This window comes from Lissotriton helveticus, chromosome 3_1, assembly GCF_964261635.1.
Source record: "Lissotriton helveticus chromosome 3_1, aLisHel1.1, whole genome shotgun sequence".
NCBI lineage: Eukaryota > Metazoa > Chordata > Amphibia > Caudata > Salamandridae > Lissotriton > Lissotriton helveticus.
The window spans coordinates 1,087,636,712-1,087,659,209 of NC_136061.1; the positions used below are offsets into that span (position 1 = coordinate 1,087,636,712).

At 46.2% G+C, this 22,498-nt stretch overlaps 1 protein-coding gene across 1 annotated transcript in view; it reads right to left on the reverse strand.

The window, feature by feature from the left end:
• Nucleotides 1-22,498, reverse strand: part of GCA (grancalcin) — a 149,249-nt gene that overhangs the window by 53,164 nt on the left and 73,587 nt on the right. Inside the window, exon 4 of the mRNA XM_078681651.1 lies at nt 13,130-13,173. Coding sequence (XP_078537777.1) covers nt 13,130-13,173 — 44 coding nt within the window. The remainder of the gene's footprint in view (nt 1-13,129; nt 13,174-22,498) is intronic.

Below are 22,498 nucleotides of genomic sequence, written 5' to 3' on the forward strand. Positions count from 1 at the left end.
GCCAGCAATGTTCCATGATAAAATATTAAGTGAAGAACCCAGTGCCTTAATTTCCAATTGTCCTGTGGAAACTATATCCTGAGTACAGTTACCAGCTACTACCAGGGATTCAATTGTGTCTAAACTAAAGCCAGCGTTGGCCACTATATCTACAGGCAGATTTGCTTGATCTTCCAGTAAGGGATGCAACACCCCTCTTCCCAAACGCTCAATGGACCCGTTAGTAAGTCAATCGACTTCCTCCAGGCCGTTGAAGCGGTTATAACATTGGATAGGATAATCCAGCTGTGGACCCAGCCATCCCTCCTTGAACCTATTTCCCCCATTATAAGTTCTACCTCTCCCTCTACGTACTTCTTGCCAGTCGCCGCTAGCAGCCCCTCCCCAGTTGTTATAGCGCTGGTCCCCTTGAGTTTCAGGTCTCCTCCAACCAGTTTCATGCGTGGTAGCCCTAAGCCAACTCCATCTATTATCGTGATTACCCGCAGGCATATAGAAATATGACAGAGGTTTGACAAGAATCCCTGAGTCAGTGTTACGGTGATGCCCTAAAGAAATAAACTCTACTATGCAAGGGTCTTCAAATGTGATCACCACACAATCGCCTTTAAGATGTTTCTTTTTTTCACCAACCCATGGAGCTCTCTCCACCATAAGAATATTTTTATTAATATTTGGGGGTGGTGGAAAGTTCCTATCCAGCCAGTGACAGACTTTATTTTTGAGTCCCCAAAAAGTTTCAGGGGTATCAGGGGTTAGCTCAGGGACACCAATTAGCACAATCACAAATGGGCATGCGTCAGATGGTAAACTAATATTCCGCCGTGCCCTTGGTGTCTTTACAGAGGGTAGGAGAGAAGTAGCGCTGGGTGCGATAGGATCTACTTTCACCGGGGGTTTTTTAACTTCTGCAGAGACTGGTTTAGTGACCACTTTACCGCCCTTCTCTACAATTGAGGCAGATGGACAGGTCTTGGTTTGCTGGGTAGGTACTATTAAAGGATTCTTGACCACTGGCAATAAAGTTCCCGATATACCGAGTGTATTCTTCTGGATTACATGGGTTTTATCCCCCCCCTTACATTCCAACTCCTTTGATATAATTCCAAGTTGTTGTTCTATGCCCTGGAGTCTGACTTCAAGGGGCGAAAGTAAAGACCTAATAAGATCCGCTAGGGAGTCAAAAAAGGGCGCGTCCGCATCCTCTTCACTCTCTGCAGACACATCAGGGCTACCATTATTAAGAATGCTATCTATGCTAGAATCCGATACAGTTACATCTGGCAACTCTAGGGGCAGGGGGTGCGATACACAATGTATCCTAGCTGTATCAACTGTAGCATCCACACCTAACCCTCCCTCCTGTGCACCGGTTCCCATGCAAGCTATGTTCTCCAAACAGGGTACAATATCACTAAGCACCTCAGGAGCTGTTAATTTTGGGGAGGATATTGAACCTACTACAGGAAGCCCCTGTAACTCCAGAGGAACTGTATGTATAATAACATCGGTAACCAGTGAAGTAGTGGGGGTAACAGACTCGATTGGGGATACTAGTGATAAAGGAACCGAGGGTTTATTTGTGCATTGGGGCTGGGCCATAGTCAGTACTGGTGTCACGTGAGTAGGTTTTAATTGAGGCGTGACTGGTAAGGGCAAATCTTTAGTCGGAGTACGAGCCAGGGCTATATTACCCAATGACGATCTTTTGGCATGAAGCAAATCTTGGGAAACCCTCCGTTCCATCAAAATGATACCTTCGTCAATTAGGGTGTTAGTGCGTAGGATAAAACTATCCAGTGTATTAGTCAATTTTTTAGTTTTGATATTTTTTATCCCTGCCCCCACCTGGCTTCGAGTTGTCCGTGAAGACATTAATAAACCCAACACTTTACTGTCGGTAATACTCTAGGCAAAAGGTGGAGGACCACTGCTTAAATACTAACCCCTATAAATCACAATAATCCTACGATAAACCAATGCACTATCAATAACAAGAGTTAAACAAAACAACCCAAACAAATATATATAGCGGCTTTGTGGCAACAGCAATAGTCTAATAATACAATAGGGGTTACCGCCAGTCCAGTCCTTTCAGTCCTCGGAGGGCCTCAGAGGGCCCGCCCTTTGCCCGGGCTTAGCCCCGGGCTGTGTCCCGCGCGCGTCCCGCGTGCGCGCTCACCAGTGCGTTGATATAGGAGGGTTGGGGGCGGGAAGAGACACCAGGTGCGCTGTGATCTTCAAGCGCTGTGCACCCTGGCTCTCGCAGTCCCGGCCCCGGTAGCGTCCGCTTTGGTCCCCGGTCCTCGTTTGTTCAGGTGCAGGGAAAGTTAGCCAGCAATTAAAATAGCTAAAAATGATCCAAGTTCACAGGAGTGATTCCCAAAAGGCTGCGAGCGGCACCCGCGGAGCGGGGGCCGCGAGCCTTAAGTAGCTGGTAAGATGCAATCAAGGGCGGAGGGCTGGGGGCGGGAAGAGACACCAGGTGCGCTGTGATCTTCAAGCGCTGTGCACCCTGGCTCTCGCAGTCCCGGCCCCGGTAGCGTCCGCTTTGGTCCCCGGTCCTCGTTTGTTCAGGTGCAGGGAAAGTTAGCCAGCAATTAAAATAGCTAAAAATGATCCAAGTTCACAGGAGTGATTCCCAAAAGGCTGCGAGCGGCACCCGCGGAGCGGGGGCCGCGAGCCTTAAGTAGCTGGTAAGATGCAATCAAGGGCGGAGGGCTGGGGGCGGGAAGAGACACCAGGTGCGCTGTGATCTTCAAGCGCTGTGCACCCTGGCTCTCGCAGTCCCGGCCCCGGTAGCGTCCGCTTTGGTCCCCGGTCCTCGTTTGTTCAGGTGCAGGGAAAGTTAGCCAGCAATTAAAATAGCTAAAAATGATCCAAGTTCACAGGAGTGATTCCCAAAAGGCTGCGAGCGGCACCCGCGGAGCGGGGGCCGCGAGCCTTAAGTAGCTGGTAAGAGGCAATCAAGGGCGGAGGGCTGGGGGCGGGAAGAGACACCAGGTGCGCTGTGATCTTCAAGCGCTGTGCACCCTGGCTCTCGCAGTCCCGGCCCCGGTAGCGTCCGCTTTGGTCCCCGGTCCTCGTTTGTTCAGGTGCAGGGAAAGTTAGCCAGCAATTAAAATAGCTAAAAATGATCCAAGTTCACAGGAGTGATTCCCAAAAGGCTGCGATTATCTGTTGAACTAATTGTCGTTGGTTGTGCGGGTTGCGTTGAGTGTTTGGATCGGTCCCTCCTAGATTCCCTCTCATATCCTGTAGGGATGACAGGAGCTACTGCGTTATCAGAAGGATTTATACTGCCTTGTTTGGGAATGGCTCCTTCCCTTAGTCCTCGAAGATTATTATCTATAGTTGATTCTGATCTTTCGAGTGTTTGACATGCTACTAGATCGGGGGTGGCCTCTAGGTCATCTGATGATAATGAATCAGACTCAAATTGAGTTACTGATAAGTCAACTGTGCATGGGACTGTATTGGTATCAGCAACAGTCTCAGGTAAGGGAAGGGATAGAGTAGGAAGTGTTTGCTGGATAGGGGATACTGCAGTTGCTAAAAGACCCAAGGACGAGCGTTTTGCTTTCATGAGGTCCATTGACACTATGTTCGAGAAGAGATACTATGATCAATTACCTCGTTTGTCCGTGAGATGATTGGTCGATTGGTCCAGTGATTTGAGCTACAGCCAGGGCAGTTTTGGTTTTACTTCTGGTTCTACCAGGCATGGTGGACGTATAAGAAACCCTGTGTGCTGTAAGATGGTAAGGTTAGCAATAGAAACCAAGGGGGGTGGCCCGGTCCGGTCTCCACCGGGCAACAACGGGCCCGCCCTTTGCCCGGGCCTAGCCCCGGGCTACGCCCCGCGGTGCGCGTTAATGGACGAACTTATATTCAAGTTGGAAGAGAGGAGGCGTGGTACTGGGAGGGGGCGCGGCTCACACGGGAAGAGGACCCAGCTGTTGGTAGGGAATGCTGGTCCTCGCAGTCCCGGGGCCGCGCCTCTCACCTCCTCTGCGGCCACAAGTTGGTCCCCTCCTCACGCAGCAATCAGCGTGGGGCAAAGAGTCTTCTCAGCTACTCCTGTAGCGAAGGGCAGGACACACAAGGCAGAAAACCTCTAGGCGAGCGGCACCCCCAGCTTTCTGTACTCGGCTCCGAGTCCGACGCTGCTTCTGAGACACCCCCTGGTTCTCACACAGCTTGACCCTTCGCCGGGTGCTCACCTGCACCCTGTGAAAGTACTGTTCAAACAAAAGTGAAGGGGGTGCATTTTCTTCAAACTATAGTGACAAAGTTGAAACATCTGCAACTTTACACGCGGCAAGTGGATAATTTCCCGGCTAACTTAACATTGGGCAGAGGTTTGGGGCAGGGGTATTATGGCACCATAAAACCACACATCAAGCCAACACGGTCGCCTAATTTGACCACTGTCTTGGTTCATAGCAACGATAAAATTGGCCCAGATACCCACCATCTGAACTGCTGGACCGCAGCTCTAGGTCCGTGAAACCCTGAAGGCTAGTTTTTGAATGAGATTGGGCAGTGAGCCACTATCATAGTGACACGGGCAGTGAGCCACTATCATAGTGACACAGGCAGGAACTCCTTGCAGGCACAGCAGCTGATTGCGGACAGTCGGGCCTTATTCTGCTGTCGGGCAGCAATCACCTGCTGCTGTGCGACCTGCAACATGGGAAGATGCCAGGCCATGATTCTTGCTGCATCTTGCTTGGCGATAACAGAGGGCCGACTTAGTGGAGCTGGTCTGTGGCACCTGTTCCCTGCGTGGGCCCAAGGTGGGTTGCCTAGGGCTGCGATGAATCAAGGACTTGTGCTGCAGAACTGCGTGATCACCATGACCTGCGGGGTTTAGAACCATTGTCGGGTGGGTGATGATTTTCAAGCTCCTCATGCATAAATCATGAGGTCCATAGCATCCACGGAGGCCCTCATGCAACCCATTTACTTACCAGACCAAGGTTTACACTTCTACTCATGTGGGGCGGTACCCGCAGCATATTGCCACCGTGAGATGCAGGATGTGTAACTGGGCAGTAGCAACAAGCTCAGGGTCTGCGGTCTAGTGGGTGGCAGGAAGTTTAAAGCACCTGTGTACAGTTAACGTTTCCAACTAATGGATACATTTCAGTCCATATTTAACATACTAATCTACTCGATTCAAATACTCTGTTGAAAATTGAAGTAGTGCTGCTCTGGCTCACAATGGGCAGCAGGATACCCTGGATGCAATCACTGTGGAGTGGCATACAGTGGAATAGAGTAGAGTGCAGTGGCATATTGTAGAGTGGAATACCGTTTAGTGGAGTAAGGTTCAGTGAAATAGAATAGTATACTGGGATACATGGTGATGACAAGCAAGTATATAATTGGGTAATGGCTGTTTTTAGAGAATGAAAAGGTTGCCATATTGTTTTTACTACACTTTGGCTGTTTTCAGTGTTGGGGCATAGCTATAGGTAAGTAGTAGGTCCCTACGCTTTGCCACTTTATTAAAGTGTTGCTAGGTAGAGAATGTGTATATATTTTTTTTTAGGTTTACGCACAGGTACTGTGGTCATTTCACAAAATTGTGAAAGCCAGCAAAAGTACTGTGGTAACAGACATCACCAAGTTTAAATGACTTAAAAAATACCCTACTTAATTGCTGTACCCAAAAAGCAGAATCTCCGCACCATAATGTATAATCGTGCCAAATTTCATGTAAATCCATTCAGCTGTTTTTGCGCTATGTCAAATACAATAGCCTGTGTAGAAACCCATTTTGCGGCCCCCTTTAATCTTTTCACCCCCTTAACTATTCACCACAAAAATGTACATCATCTCAAAATGTAAAAAAATGCTAACTGTCTGGAAAGTTTTGTGGTGAACCGTCAAATGGGTGGAAAGTTATTAGGGAGCTGATATCCGAGGAATTCTTATCTTTAGGAATACTATCAAAATGGTTACTTAACAGTGGAGTAGTTTCGCAGCTGGAAGAGTTTTCTGGATTCACATGCTGTGCATTATTCCGCCATCTAGTGGTTTGGTCCGGAATTGTCTCTGGTCCCTTTTCTTTTTTTCTTCGTGAGCATCGTCTACCACCATTTGGTGCTGGGTCCATCCCTTATGTGACGTCAGACAGAGCCCCGGAAGTTCCTGTGCGTGGTAGCCATCTTTGGATTCCTAGCCCTACTTGTTGTAATTAAGGGTATTTATTTACTTTTCCTGATTTTACGTGATCTTCCCATTGGTTTACTTTCCTCATTCTGGGGAGGCGAGTGGGTCGTATGTGAAACCAGAAAACTCTTCAAGCTGCAAAACTACTCCTACTAGTAAGTACGCATTTCATTTTGCAGCATGAATCATTTTCTGGATTCCCACGATGTGCACTACATTATGCAGCTCGTCCCACTCCTTGGGATGGTAGGGGTGAGATGTGGAAGAACAGGTGTTGAAGTACTTTCGGTCCTACCTGTGCTTCTTTTGTCATTTGTATATCCACACAATAATGCTTGGTAAAAGTATGTGGGAAAGCCCATGTAGCGGATGCACATATAGTGTCAACTGGCACATTTGCTATAAAGACTAGTGTTGCACCTTCTTACTTGTTGAATGCTCTCTCGGGCATGAACTTAATGTTGTTCCCGCTGAGGAGTACCAGGTTTGAAATGCCTCCACAATCCAGTGTGCTATTGTTCCTTTTTTGATGAGTAAACCCTTGCTGGATTTTGCGTAAGAGACTAACAGTTGACTCCACCTACGGAATTGTTTTGTCTCCTGTAGACAATATAGTAACTCTTCTTACAATCAGGGTATATAGACTTATTTTTGTGGGTTTTTAAAGAAAACTGCTAACTGGATGCTTTGATTTGTGTGAAATTTGCTCACCACCTTAGGTAGCAACTAGGGATTAGTTTCTAGAATAGTTTTGCCCTTGTGGTTTTGTATGTATGGTTCCTTAATAGTTCATTCTTTTATCAGCTACTCTTTGTAGTGACGTTATTGCTATTAGGAAGGCAGTTTTTATTGTGACACTTCTAAGTCCTGCTTTGTGTATTGGTTCGAAAGTCTCTGAAATAATTGGTGTCAGTACAGTGTTTACACTCCACGTAGGCACTGGAGCCTTCCTTGGAGGTGAGATTCTTTTGGAACCTTCTAGGAATCTTTTGATGACTGGTGATGTGTAAATATTTTTCATTATGTTCCCCTGGTGTATGCTACAATTGCTGCCAGGTGCACCTCGAGGCTTTAATAGTCGATTACAAGGACTAGCAAGTGGGTAAGATCTATTATCACGGTTTCTTGTGCAGATATTAATTCTGGGATATGGCTCTCTTTACACCAAATGAGATACTTTTCACTTCGCTGCGTAGCAGTGTCTTGTGTCTGGTTTTCTTGCCTCCTTTAGTATCTCCACTGAGGTAAATTTAGGTGTCCAAATTCTATGCACTCAGGTGCCAGGTTCCAGGTTGTGAGCGGATGGTTTCGGGTGAAATACTTGATCTCTTTGGGGTCTTTTTCTTCCTTGAATTTGATACTCTGTCCTTTGGACAGTTCAAATAGGCTAGAGTACCAGGTCTGTCACTGCCATTGAGGGGCTAGAAGGATCAGATTTGTTCCTGGTTACCTGGCCTTTTCCAGTATCTTGTGTAGTAGAGGAATCGGGGTGGAAAGGCATAGGCAAACGTCCCAGTCCAATTTAGTGACCAGGCATAAAAAGATAGGTAGATAGGCGGTATTGAATCCTGAAGGAGTATTGGCATTTCCAGTCTATTGTTGGTGTCCCCCAGAGTCAGGCTGTTTTCTAGGCTCCTCTCCTTTATTTCCTATTGTGTGAGCTGCTGTTCTGCCTTTTGAATAGCCAATTGCCATATCTCCTGACCTAATTTGCTTAGGATGAATGAGTTTGTTCAGGTAAAACATTGTTGTTGGATTATGCGTCTGGATTATGCGTCTGGATCAATACTGTCCTCCCTGCAATGTGGACTGGGAGGGTTTTAGCACTAGACCTAGATTCCCTTCCTTCTTAGGAATGCTGCCACTGCAGCTAGGCATTTTGTTAAAACTCTTGGTGCAAATTTGATTCCAAAGGGTAAAACCCTGAACTGGTGGTGCATGTCTGAGGTATTTCTTGTGTCCATGATTCATGGGTATGTGTAGATTAGCATCGTTTATGGTTGCCACGTAGTCCCCTTTCGGAAGGAGTAGGATTACTTCTAGCAGGGTTGTCATCTTGAAATTCTGTGAGCAAATGAATTGGTTTATGAATTAGAGATTCAAAACTGGTCTTCATTTGCGAGATCTTGCTTTGGTACCATAAATAAGGTGAGCAATTTCCTTTGTTGTGCTCCCTTGTTGGTACCTTCTCAATTGCCTGTTTTTGTAAGAGAGCTGGACTGTTCCCATGAGGCACAGGGTCAGACTGATTTGCATATGGCCATGTCTGAACTGGGGTGGTGGAGTGAGCTAAAGAATGGCGATGGATTAAACCCAGATCAGTTGACTGGGGGTGAGTGTTTGATTTGCTCAAACGCTCCGTCCATCATCGCCTTTGATATCGCTTTGTTTTTGTAAGAGTTCCTTTAGCTGTTTCCTTAAGTTCAAGAGTTCTGTTTTTTTTAAACCTTTTCTTCTTTGGCAGGTATGGTGGTGGCCTATTTGTTAGTTCTATACAATAGCTGTGGCGCACCACATTTAAAATCCAATTGTCTGTTGTGATATATTCCCATTGCTGTGAGTAATGGGGTATTTTGCCTCGAACACTGCTGAATGTTGGAGACTGATATCCATGGCCCAACATTGACTCACCAGAACTTTTTGATGAAGTTATACTCTAGTGTTATGAATTCGGAGACACTTATTTTATGGGAGACTTCAACTTAGTGCAGACTTCTCACCAAGATAGATCTTCTTGGGTTTATACCACAGCAGTCAACAATTCTTAACTTGCATACACGGATAGCCATTCTACACAAAGTTGTTACGTAACTACCAGCTGCAGTCATTCTACTCAATGCTGAAAAAGCGTTTGATAGACTGGAGCGCCACTCATGCAAAAGGTACTTACGCATTTGGAAAGTATTTTCAGAGTCTTATAAATCTAAGATACACCAACCATGTGTTAAATTAAACCATATGTCAATGGACGCCATCTCTGTTGGAAGGGGCACTTGAAAAGTATGACAAAGATCAGAGACAATGGACATGTATATTGAACCTCTGGCTTGCTGGCCCGAGAGTTGAACTCACAACGCAGATTTTATACCAGAGGCAGAACTTTGCTGATCTCACTATACTGTGATTATATTGTGCTGTACATTGTACTGTACGTACAAAACTCAGCAATCAACATAGTTCGTATTATTAGAGAGGTTACGAAGTTTGGTCTTCCTATATTTGGTATGGGGAGGCAGGCACCTTTATTAAGAATGGGAGGTTCTGTCTCCCATTACTCGTGGGGGTTTGATGGTGCTGGATTTGTATCTCTAATTAATTGCACAAGTGTATTATGTAAATATTGGTTCGATGATCTGTATTCGCTAATGCATGTCTGGATAGAGTAGACACTGGCCAGGCCCCACACCCTGCTGTCATATGCAGGATGCCAAATGTTCACTGTGACACGATTTTAATCAGAATGTGGACCGACTGAGAAACAGCGAAACAGGTTGTTATGGATATACCTTATTTACCTCTTTTGAGTGTAATATGCAACCCTCTTCTTCTACCCTTGCTCTGAAAAACAACTGTAGCCATCGTGAGAACTGTGGGTACACCTAGGTCCTGGGAAACTTTTTTCCGCAAAATGTACTTCTATGGATCTACAAGTATATAAAGCCAATGTTGGTAGCAATAGGCCGGCTGCCTGGCATAGTGAAGAATAACACACGCTGTATTGTCCATCTCTCTCAATTCCATCCCCCTCTCCCCTACCACCCCCTCCCACCACCCCAAGAGCCTAATATTTTCACTAAAATGGTTCAGAGAGGGGTCATACAGGCAAAACTCTTTCATGTGCACAGAGGTAGATACTTTCAAGAGTATACAGCCAGGCGAGTTTAGGAGATTAATATGGACTGCACCTTATCAGATACAAGTTGATAAATGTATTAAATTGCTTGCATTACGCATTGCACCCCAGAATGCATAGGCAAGTTCAGGTAAATATCGTGAATGTAAAAAGTGTAAAGAACCAGTGTAACATTTCACACTGTATTTTGCTTTCACAGTATTGGAGAGGAATATTCCACTCCCTGTGCACGCTATGTCGAGGGAAGGTCACACCATCATCCCCTGTGCTGCCCTGTTGGGCGTCACCGAAGTAATTAGATTCAATCAATCAATCAATCATTGACACTTATAGAGCGCGCTACCTACCCGGGTCTCAAGGCGCTGGCGGGGGGGGGGGGGGGGGGGGGGGGGGGTGCCGCTACTGCTCGAACAGCCAGGTCTTCAGCTTCTTCCTGAAGGAGAGGTGGTCTTGGGTCAGGCGCAGGTCGGGAGGGAGGGAGTTCCAGGTCTTGGCGGCCAGGTAGGAGAAGGACCTTCCTCCTGTAGTCGCTCTTCGGATGCGGGGGACGGCGGCGAGGGCGTGGTTGGCTGATCGGAGGTGGCGTTTGGGAGCGTAGAAGTTGACTCGGCTGTTGAGGTAGCTCGGGCCTTGGTCGTGTAGGGCTTTGTGTGCGTGGGTGAGGAGGCGGAAGGTGATTCTTTTGTTGACGGGGAGCCAGTGAAGGTCTCTCAGATGTCCGGAGATGTGGCTGGTTCGTGGGATGTCGAGGATGAGTCTGGCTGAGGCGTTCTGGATCCGCTGGAGTCTCTTCTGGAGCTTGGCGGTGGTCCCGGCGTAGAGGGCGTTGCCGTAGTCCAGTCGGCTGGTGACGAGGGCCTGGGTGACGGTCTTCCTGGTCTCGGTGGGGATCCACCAGAAGATCTTCCGTAGCATGCGTAGGATGTTGAAGCACGCCGAGGAGACGTTGTTGACTTGCCTGGTCATGGAGAGGGAGGAGTCCAGGATGAAGCCCAGGTTGCGTGCATGGTCTGTCGGTTTGGGTGCGGTGCCCAGGGCGGGGGGCCACCAGGAGTCGTCCCAGGCGGAGGGTGAGGAGCCCAGGATGAGGACCTCCGTCTTGTCTGAGTTCAGTTTCAGGCGGCTGGTCGTCATCCACTCGGCTACCTCTTTCATCCCTTCGTGCAGGTTGGCTCTGGCGGCGGCGGGGTCGTTCGTCAGGGAGAGGATCAGCTGGGTATCGTCGGCGTAGGAGATTATGCTGAGGTTGTGTTTGCGTACGATGGCCGCGAGGGGGCTCATGTAGACGTTGAAGAGGGTGGGGCTCAGAGATGATCCTTGGGGGACGCCGCAGATGACTTCGGAGGCCTCTGACTTGTACGGTGGTAGGCGGACTCTCTGTGTTCTTCCGTCGAGGAAGGAGATGATCCATTCCAGTGCCTTCCCCTGGATTCCGGCGTTGTTGAGACGCTGCACTAGGGTGCGGTGGCAGACCGTGTCGAAAGCCGCGGAGAGGTCTAGGAGGATGAGGGCCGCTGTTTCTCCATTGTCCATCAGGGTTCGGATGTCATCGGTGGCGGCGATGAGGGCGGTCTCGGTGCTGTGATTGGCTCGGAAGCCGGACTGTGAGGGGTCGAGGGATCCGTTCGTCTCGAGGAAGGCGGCCATCTGCTTGTTGACGGTCTTCTCGATGACTTTGGCTGGAAACGGGAGGAGCGAGATGGGGCGGTAATTCTTGAGGTCGGTGGGGTCCGCTGTTGGTTTCTTGAGTAGAGCGCTGAGTTCGGCGTGCTTCCAGCTCTCCGGGAAGATGGTGGTGTCGAAGGATGTGTTGATGAGGTCTCGCAGGTGGGGTGCGATGACAGCGTCGGCCTTGTTGAAGACGCTGTTGGCACTTCTAGCTAAGAGGCGGGTGAGCTCCAACACGTACTTACATGCAGCTTATATCTATGACTTGGCGTACTGCAATGTAGTGATTGGCAAGTATAGCAACACTATACATCCTAAGGATCACGCAAAAGGCTTCTGGGAGCCACACAGATCCTTCCCGAGAGAACAGGAAACAGCAACAATCCTATGAAACGGCAGCAAGTGAACAGTTGTACTATTAAGAGCACATAAGAAACCCATGCCCATGCATTCCCGAAAGGCTGCAGCTTTTATTTATGTAGTGCAAGGATGTTCACTCTATTGGATGTACTATTTTAATGCTTGTATAAAGTCCAGGAATGTATTTTCTGGTGTCATGTTATATTTGTGTTAGGATACCATCTCTTCAGACACCTACGACAACCAGAAGTCAAAGTATCAAAAGAAATGGCAGCTATGCTTCATGACTAAGAGTGGTGTATAGAAATTGTGCACCATGACTAACTTTTTTTTTTAAAGGCAAAAGAGGGTGTGGAAATGTGTTGTGGGCTGTGTCTATGTGCAGAAGCAAGCATGCATAAATACTCTTAGGTTTCTACCAAGTTTTTGCTTTCCGAGGTGCAATGGAGCTCTGGTCTCCTCTGACCAGGAATGCTATCCCACACATAGAAAAGTAGGTGTACAATTCTACACTACTAGTTTTCGTAATACACCAAAAGAGGTAAACATATTGAAGCCACTATAGCTTGAGGGTACAGATTGGGAAAGAACAGAATTTGAAATATAAGTATGTTGATAGCTCAAGCATCTTGCTATCTATGCATTCCAATTGGACAAGACATTACACAAAACTTTAAGTTAACACAAATCAAATGTGCAGTAGATTGAGGACCACGAATCATGCAATCTTGTAAAGCATGAATGAAAAATGCATCCTTTTTTGATCAAGTACCTAAGGAGTAGGTTTTGCAAATACAATGTTTCACACATCTATTTCTTGCAAGTTTATAAACTTCAGATCTGAAGAAGACAATGGTACTCTGACAGTTTATAAAAAAAGCTTCATGAGATATGTAGTTGGTTTTAAATCCGAAATAGCTTAGCAAAAGTTAATTTCACAGCCATACCACAATAGTGAAAAGTTAATTGGCAAGATGAAGACAAAAAGTATCAGAGATTAAAAACAGACACTAGGCAATCTTTTGGGTGAAGATATTACAAGCAACGATATTTATTATTTAAGGATACGTCCAACATGGCTACCATAATTCTGCACGTCTCCAAGCTGAAAGCTGAAAAACAAACAAAACAGGCATTTTTAAACATGAGCTAAGGTGCAATGTTTAAAGCCTTTTACTTCATTTAAAGAGGAAGTTGGAAAGCAAATAAGCGGATGAATGTTTAGACCATGCAAAAGTTCATTAGGCACTTCCAGAAAAAGAGGCATCTTGTTCTAAAATGACCCCTTTGGTCAGCTGATAAACTTGTGATGGAGTAAACGGTCTATCAAACTCTAAATCAGTGAATGTTTTCTACAGTTACAAAATGGCCACTACACGGAGTGATGCAAAAACACAATGCACACTACATCATGAGATGCAGTTTCTAACTTACAGAAATTATTTTTCTATAGCTTTAAAATAGCCAGTCAGGCACTGGCAAAGCCAATTATGTCTGCTCAGCATTGGCAAAGCAAGACCAACTGGTTTTGCAAATACTTGTTCAAAATGGTTGCCATTCTTACAATAGTCATCATACTAAGTGTCAATCTACTGCAGAAAACTCATTCTCACATCTGTTTTGTTCTCATTTCAGTCTTGTTTAAAAAATAAAATGGAATCATGCATCAAATGCATACTTAATGTAATGTTGGCTATGTTAAAATGTACAAATTGCAGAACAAAAAGACTTAACATCTATTCATTGATTATTTTCATTTAGGACACATTGAATGAACATAGCGGTTTCACAGGAACATTTTAATGTTAATCAAGCAAATTTAGAATGCTTTTAAACCATAAGCAGAAGGAATTTTAATACGAAAAAAAGATGCAGATGCATACCATAGTAAATCTGGGTTCTACACAAAATTAAGAGGGAGCACATACTACGCCCCTGCTCTGGACCCAAGAACTCTGCACTGAATCATTACCACAGTTCCATTTACTAGTATTCAGGTTAATCATGTATACAGGGCTATGCAACAATTTAGAGGAAAACTTTTGTAGCAATTCTTGATTTTGTGCCCCAGATACGGCCATCAAGATTCCAGAACACTACATTTCTTGGAGGGTGGCAGCTCTTCAATCAAAGCGGGACAAGCCAATTATTGAACATAGACCACACATTTAATACACTGAGATGGAATATACTCAAAGCTTTTTTCACAATTACGTGAAAGGACAAGGAACCTGCCATGGACCTACACTCATACACAAATTATTTAATGAAAGAAAACTCCGAATTAACTTGTCAAAGTGTGTGTTATGGTGAGAGATCATTCTTAATAATGCCGCAGCCTAATACTTTAAAGAAAAAAATACGAAAAAAAACACCTGCAATTGCAAGTTAACAAGGACCACTTTCCTTATACAAGATGTTTCAGGGAACAGACAGTTTACCCTCATTTATTCACATCCAAAAATTCAGAGAGCAACTGAATCTCAGCAATAAACCCCCCTCCCCCCCCCCCAAAAAAAAGTAGCAGCGACATCTAGCATCCGGAGCAGCCCGCAACCTTTTATAAGGGCATAGGAAGGCTATGTTTTGTGTGGAGAACCTGGTTGTGCCACAGGCAGAAAGAAATACACCACAGATGTTTCAAAGGAAGAAGTTGCTCACCTTTAAAATAACCCGAGGCGCCAGACTGGATCCGGAAGATTTAAACAGCATTGCTCCCGCACCCAGATTGGTAGTGCCATGCGTTTCCACGCTGACTTTGCTCCACATCGGAAGGGACGATGGACACGCATATAAACGTCACCACTATGCATTGATGCCGGTTTCTTTCTCGACTTTGCTCGGACGCAGAGCCCAACAAGAATGAGAGAAACCAGCCTACAGATCTAATTTGGGACCTTTTTTGATACACAAATAGACAATTCTAAAGAATGGGGAGAAGGCGGTGGGGCAGTGAAGAATCTGTGTGCGGTTAGATGGAGTATCCACTAGAAAGAGCATACTGATGGTAAGTAAATTGTTCTTCTGATGGCCATTTCTAACCACAGATTCCTCATTTTCAGAATAGATACCAGAGCAGCACCTTTCAAGTTGGCAGGTCTGTGGAATGGGTCAGAACCAAAAGTCCTGAAGGACTGAACAAGCATGAACCGGTCAGTCAATGTAGTAGTGCTTCATTAAAGTGTACAGAAACGCACGTCGCAACATGAACGCGTACAGAAACGCACTTCGCAACCTGACATATGTCAAGGACAGGCACTCTGAATACTATTGCAGCTGTAGCAGCATCAGCCCTGGTGGAATGAGCACTCAATCTCTCCGTAGGCTGGTTCTTAGTTAGTGCAGATCATATCTTGATCGGTCTATCCACCTTAAACAAAAAAGTCCTTTTCGGCACTACCCTACATTTTCTTTTACCCCTAGGTCAGGTAAACATAAATGCCAAAAGGGGGTGACAAATAACCAAAGGTGCGCAGTGCAAGTCCCTGCATAGCAGAGATAAAACAAATAACATGACATATGTCAGTACTGCACACACTAGCGTACAAACCTGTCCCAGAACCCGGAGTAGAAAGACCTTGTAAAGGGGTGCTTGGCAGCAAGGATGACATCTACATCGTCGGGAAGAAGATCAAACGCAATTAACTCCTGCCACGCAGAGGACAGGTTTAGGTGCAGGACTTTGGTCTTCTGCTGCCACAAGAGATCATGCAGACAGACATAGTGGCCTGATCGAATGACTGGTGCGCATACCTAGTAGTTCTGGGTAACACACACCCTTTGCCCAAACTGGAGCTACTAGGATGACTGTGGCAGTTATTTCTGACCTTTTTCATCACTCCAGGCAGGAGAAGCAGTGGCAAAAAGGTGTACAGGATTCCTGTGCTCTACTCTATCTGGAAAGAGTGTCTGAGAGAAAGTCTTCTTGGAAACTGCAGTGCATGAAATGTTGGACATTGCACATTTGCCTGTGGCGAAGACATCTAGTCCGGGTTCTCCCATTTGCTGGAGGAAGCAATGAGTCACCACAAGGTGTAATTATTATCTCTGATCTGCCAGCACAACTGGCTAAGTTCACCCAGCCTGGCTTTAAAGATCCAGATAGGTGATTCAAGGCAACAGAAATGTCCTGGAGCTCCAGATAGGTGATTCATGGCAACAGAAATGTCCTGGAGCTCCAGAGATGGCACAGGACTACACCTTTCCAGATTGCTACAGCACTACACGGTAGGAAGGCTTTCAGTGCTAGGTGAATTGCACTCAACTCCGATAGGCTGATGTACAAAGGGCCTCTGCTTGAGACCTGGGCCTTTGGATATCCACCTCTCCCAGATTACCATCCCAGACAAGACGCACAAGTTACCACAGTCAGTTCCCGGTGGGGCAGGGAGAGGGCTTTGCCACCAGTTCAAATACAGACTTCCTCCACTGTATATCTTTCACAGTGTCCCACAAACCCTGGGTCGCAGAGTCCAACAGGTTCCACCTGATGCTAGGCCCACTGAGATTTCAAGTTACAGTGCAGGGCCCACATACGCCACTTTGAGGAGTTGACATGCAGGGTGTCAGACGGCCGAGAAGCTTCAGAGACACCTTCACCGAGACTGAAACATATGGATCATAGCCAATCAACAAATGTCCTACACTTGTGGTTGGGGGAGGAACCAAAACCTTACTGTCTACACAATGGCTTCAAGGAAAGGGAGCCTATGCGAAGGAGACTGGTTGGACTTCAACATGTTGACAGTGAACCCAAATGATGGCAGGAGGTACGTCGTAGTCTGGAGGTGGTGCATGACTGACTCAGGCAGCCAGGAATTGAGCTAGGGGAAAACAAAGTTTCTTTCCTCTCGGTGTAGTTTTGCAGCTTCAAGATCCTTCTGGATTCACTATGCTGTGCATTATTCCGGACTAGTGGTTGGGTCCGGAATCGTAGTCTTTTCTTTGTTTTTTTTCCCCGTAGCCCAGGTGGGCGTCTACGTCCCACCTTTTGGTGTCCTTCCTGTGACGTCGGCATGCTTCCTGTGGAAGCTCCCTCCCTTAGGCGTCATCTTCGGATTCTTTTTTTCCCCGTTTGTGTTTTGTTTCCGAATAGTATGGCAATGTTTGAATATTTGTTTCAACGCTTTTTCCTTCAAAAGTCTGTTTATGTCTTTTGCCCCGTTTTTACCAGAAAGATTCACGCTGCAAAACTGGAATGCCCGTCCTCCGAAGGTGTGCTGTGACCATGGCCATTCAACTTCATGAGCACCCGAGAGGCAATGGTGAGGCCAAAGGGTAACACTCCAAATTGGAACTGCTACTGGTCCAACTTGAACCGCAAAAAGCAAGACAGTAAATGAAAGTAGGCGTCCTGCAGATGCAGTCACCTGGATGCAGGTCAGACAGAACCTGGGCCAGAGTGAGAATCGTGACTTGTCCTTCTGCAAGAAGGCATTCAGAAGGCAGCGATCTAAACCAGGAAAAAGGCTTCAGCCCTCCTTTTGAGATACCTTACAAAATGTCTGTCTTTCAAATAAGAGTAGTGGCATTCATCCACCAGGACTTGGATCTAGTGGATTCTTTATCATCATGGGAAATTGATTTAACATATGGCATTATGAGTGATCAGTTATTTATAAGTATGATTGTAATTAGGTACAAAGGCCTAATGTGAAGTTACAAAATTTAACTTACAGGAAATTACCTTATTAAGTCAAGGACTCCAATCTTAAAAGAAAAACAGTCACAAAGGAATACTTCAACACGGTAAACTTCAGGTAAGCTCGGCTATATTTCAGGAAGAGAACATATTTAATACTCCTGGAAAAACTACTAATTTCTAACTATTCATTTCAAGATGCATGTTTTGATACTAAGGAGGGATGCTTTTTATATAAGCAATAATTATGACTGATTACATAGCAGTGATGCGGGTCTATTTATACGTATGCAATTATGAAAAGAGTTTTCTGGTATTTAGAACTTTCAGTATAGACATGATAAAGGCTAGACATTGTGGAAATGGGCCCACCTCCTGCAATAGGATTTATTTTGTAAGGACTGGAGGAGATTCATTTGATTTTTCATGTATAGGAATCCAATTAAATGTATAAGTTTTTAAATGTTAACAATAAGTTAAGACAATGGACTTTGCAGGGCATGTGTGATTTTCATTTATAGTATACATGACATTCAGCCCATGAGCCCATCATTTGTTTGAAATTATTTCAATCCATTATATTAAAATGGTGTTATAAAGGATATTGCTGTTTTACATATGTGTATCAGCTTTATTTTTGGTAGGCCTGAAGTAGTAATGTTGTAAAGGGAGTGAACAGCTTTGGCTGTAGATTTTATTGCCGTCATGAGGATGAAATAAATATATCTTTCACAAATCAAACTGCCTTTGGAAGAAATTAATACATCACTTCATGCATCTGGTTCTGCTTGTTGAATTTTGGATTGCAAAACTTTCATACAAACAATTATAAAAAAAGAGGAACTGTTGCATGCTCCGGTGTTCCTATCCTGTATACCAATACAGGTTTGCCCTTGTTTTCTGAAAAAAGAAAGGCTCACACACATACTTGACACGGACAAATGACTAGTGTTAGAAATGGGATTTCTGGTTGGCTAGGGCTTGCGCCTAAGCCAGGCAGAAACGACCACTCTAGTCAGGGCAAGGGAGTTGCACGCTGAAGATAAGCTACCAAGGGGGTGAGCAAGGGTTCTCAGAGGCACGAGTCTGCGCAACACACAAGTTACTACTTGTGTAACAATATAACGAATAGTTTCTTACCGGTCGGTGTAGTTTTGCAGCTTGAAGATCTTTCTGGATTCACTATGCTGTGCATATTCCGCAATCTGGTGGTTGGGTCCGGAATCAGTCTTTTTTCTCTTTCTTTTTTTTGACGTAGCCCAGGTGGGCGTCGACGTCCCACCATTTGGTGTACCTTCGGTGACGTCGGCGTGCTTCCGGCGGAAGCTACCACCCTTGGGCGCCATCATCGGATTCTTTTTTCGGTCTCTTTTTCTTTTGTCTTTGTAGTGAATCCATGGCTATGTTTGTTAATCGTTTTTCAACGTTAGCGTTTCCACGTATCATGTAATTGTTCCAACTTGCTTTCTTTTCCATCTGTTTCCACCCTCTTTTCCAGCCTCATCTTTCTGGCGGAGGCGGGTGGGTTCGCTAGTGAATCCAGAAAGATCTTCAAGCTGCAAAACTACACCGACAGGTAAGAAAGTATTCGTTTTGCAGTGTGAATCTTTCTGGATTCACTATGCTGTGCATAGATTTTGTAGCGGTTTTCGCTACTTTTGTGGCGGTTGGGTGGAAGATGAGCATTGGTTGTTGAAAATATGTTGAAGCACTTTTTGCCCTACTTGTGCTTCTTTGTTCATCTGTACATCCACGCAATAGTGCTTAGTGAAAGTGTGCACTGAAGCCCATGTTGCCGCCAGGCATATGTCCTGAATTGGTGTGTTGGCCAGAAAGGCAATTGTTGCTCCTTTCTTCCTGGTGGAGTGGGCCTGTGCCCCTCCTGTTAGCTCCTGGCCAGCTTGTTTGTGGCAGAATTGAATGGTCTGTGCGATCCATCTAGCTATGGTGTTTTTAGTTACTGGTTTGCCCATGTAACTGTTTGCGAAGGACACGAAGAACTGTTTTGTCTTCCTGTGCTCCTTCGTTCTTTCAATGTAGTGCATCACAGCCCTTCTTGCGTCTAGGGTGTGGAGCGACCTCTCCGCGCTTGTGGTGGGGTTTTGGAAGAAGCTAGGGATCTGAATACTCTGATTCATGTGGAACCTTGACACCACCTTTGACATGAAGTGAGGGTCAGTTCTCATCACGACCCTGTCACTGTGTATCTGGATGTAGGGTTCCTGCAGTGTGAGAGCCTGCAGCTCACTCACCCTTCGTAGCGAGGTGATTGCTACCAGAAAAACCGTCTTCATTGTCAACATTTGCAGTGATGCTTTATGGATGGGTTCGAAAGGTGCTTTCATGAGCTCCGTCAGTACCACATTTAAGTTCCAGGCCGGTGGCGGCATTCTTTTAGGCGGCGCTATTCTTTTAGCTCCTTCCAGGAATCTTTTTACGACTTGGGATGTTAAGAAGCTTCTCCCTGTTTCTCCTCTTGTGTATGCCACAATCGCTGCCAGGTGCACCCTCAGCGAGGATGAGCTTAGTTTAGCTTTCATTAGGTGCGTGAGGTACCTTAGCACCGTGGATTCCTTGGTCAGTTTCCTTTGGAGCTGTTTCCTGCAACACCATTGAGTGAATCTTTTCCATTTTTCCCCATAGCACTTGCGTGTGCTGGGCCTTCTTGCCTCTTGCAGCACCCGCAGGGTGCTCTCTGGTAGCTTTAGGTGTGCGAATTCTAAGTCCTCAGGAGACAGGCTGAGAGGTTGAGGCTCTCTGGCTCTGGGTGTAGAACTTCTCCTTTTTTCCATGGAGAGTAGGTCTCTTCTTTTTGAGAACTTGTGGGGTGGCCCCTGCGCCATCTCCATTATCTGAGAGAACCAGGTCTGTCTGGCCCATTGTGGTGCCACAAGGATGAGCGTCATGTTGCTCTTTATGCATTTGTTGAGAACCCTGGGGATCAGTGGTATCGGGGGAAAAGCGTAGGCAAATGTTTTTGACCAACTTATCCATAGGGCATTCCCCTGGGACAGTGCCTCTGGTTGCCTGGATGCAAAGTATTGGCATTTTGCATTCCGGTGTGTTGCAAATAGGTCTATTGTTGGGGTGCCCCATTTCCTGAATAGACTGTTTCCTGACTGTTGAGTTCCCACTTGTGGGACGCTGAAGTCTGCCTGCTGAGCCAATCCGCTTCTACATTGTCCTTCCCTGGCAGGTGTATGGCTAGCAAGTCTATTTTTAGTGGTATAGCCCATTTCCAGATCTCCTGTGCCAAGTTTGACAAAGGGAACGATTGAGTTCCCCCCTGTTTGTTTATATAAAACATCGTTGTGGTGTTGTCTGTTTGTCTTAGCACCTTCTGGTTGTACAGGTGTCTCTGAAAGGCCTTGAGGGCTAGCAACACAGTTTTCAGTTCCAGGTAGTTGATGTGCCTGACTGCATCTGTAGGGCTCCACAGACCCCTCACTCTGAGCCTGTTCATGTGTGCGCCCCACCCCTTCTGGGATGAGTCTGTGGTGATGGTCACTGTTGGGTCCGGTGGTGTTAGAGGTTTCCCTTCTGTTATTCTCTCCTTGGTCCACCACCTTATCTCTTCCTGCACCCTGTGCGTTACAACCACTAGATCCTCCCAACTTCCTGTAGCTTGTGACCATTGTTGTTGCAGCCACTCTTTGAGTGGTCTCATTTGCAGGCATACATTGGGGACCAGGTGTATGCATGATGCCATCATCCCCAAGATCTTGCTCACAGTCCTCACTGTCAGAGCTCGCCCCTTCTGGTAGTGACGTTTCTCCCTCAACAGACTGAGCGTTCTCTTCTCGCTCTGTAGGACTCTGCATTGGACGGTGTCGATCTGGGCTCCCAGGAAGATCTTCACCTGCTCTGGTTCCATCGAGCATTTTCCCCAGTGTATGGAGAACCCCAGGTTTGTTAGCGTTCTTGTCACCTGTTCTGCATGCTCTTTGCATGTCCTGTAACAGCTTGCCTTTACCAGCCAGTCCTCGAGGTAGGGGTACACGTGTATCCCCATTCTTCTTAGATGTGCGGCCACTGCTGCTGGCATTTGGTGAACACCCTTGGTGCGGACTTTAGGCCGAACGCCAGGGTCGTGAATTGGTAGTGATCCTGGTTTACTGTGAACCTTAGCATGTGCTTGTGCTGCCTGTTCATGGGGATGTGCAGGTACGCATCTTTGAGGTCTATTGTAGACAGGAAGTCCCCTGCTTTTATTTGTGGGATGACCTCTTGTAGGGACGTCATTTTGAATTTTTGAGTTTTGACGTATTTGTTCAGGAACCGTAGGTCCAGGATGGGTCTTAGACTTGCGTCCACTTTTGGCACTAGGAAATAGTTTGAGTACACTCCCTTGTTCCGTTCTTTGAAAGGAACTCGTTCGATGGCCGCTTTGAGGAGCAGTTCTTGGGCTTCCTCTTGCAGTAGTTGCAGCTCTTTTCCCGAGTGCTGTCTTTTCCTTGGTTTTCTGTTTGGTGGCCTCTTTTCTAATTCTATGCAGTATCCGTACTGCATGATATTGAGTATCCACTTGTCTAAGATTTTTTCTCCAGGAGTGGAGCAAAATAACAACAATCTTCCTCCTACCGGTGTTACATGTTCCTTTGTGTATTGTCCGTGTAGCCCTCTCCTCTTTGTTTTCCCGTGCTCCTCCCCCGGAGGGTTTGGGTGGTGGGGCACCTTCTCTCGTCTGAAGTCACTTAGAGGGTGGTTGTTCACCGCCTCTCCTTTGGCCTCGTCCATTTCCTCTTGACCGAAAGGGCTGGCCCCTGCTTTGGTAGTTCCAGGCTTGCCTCTGCTGG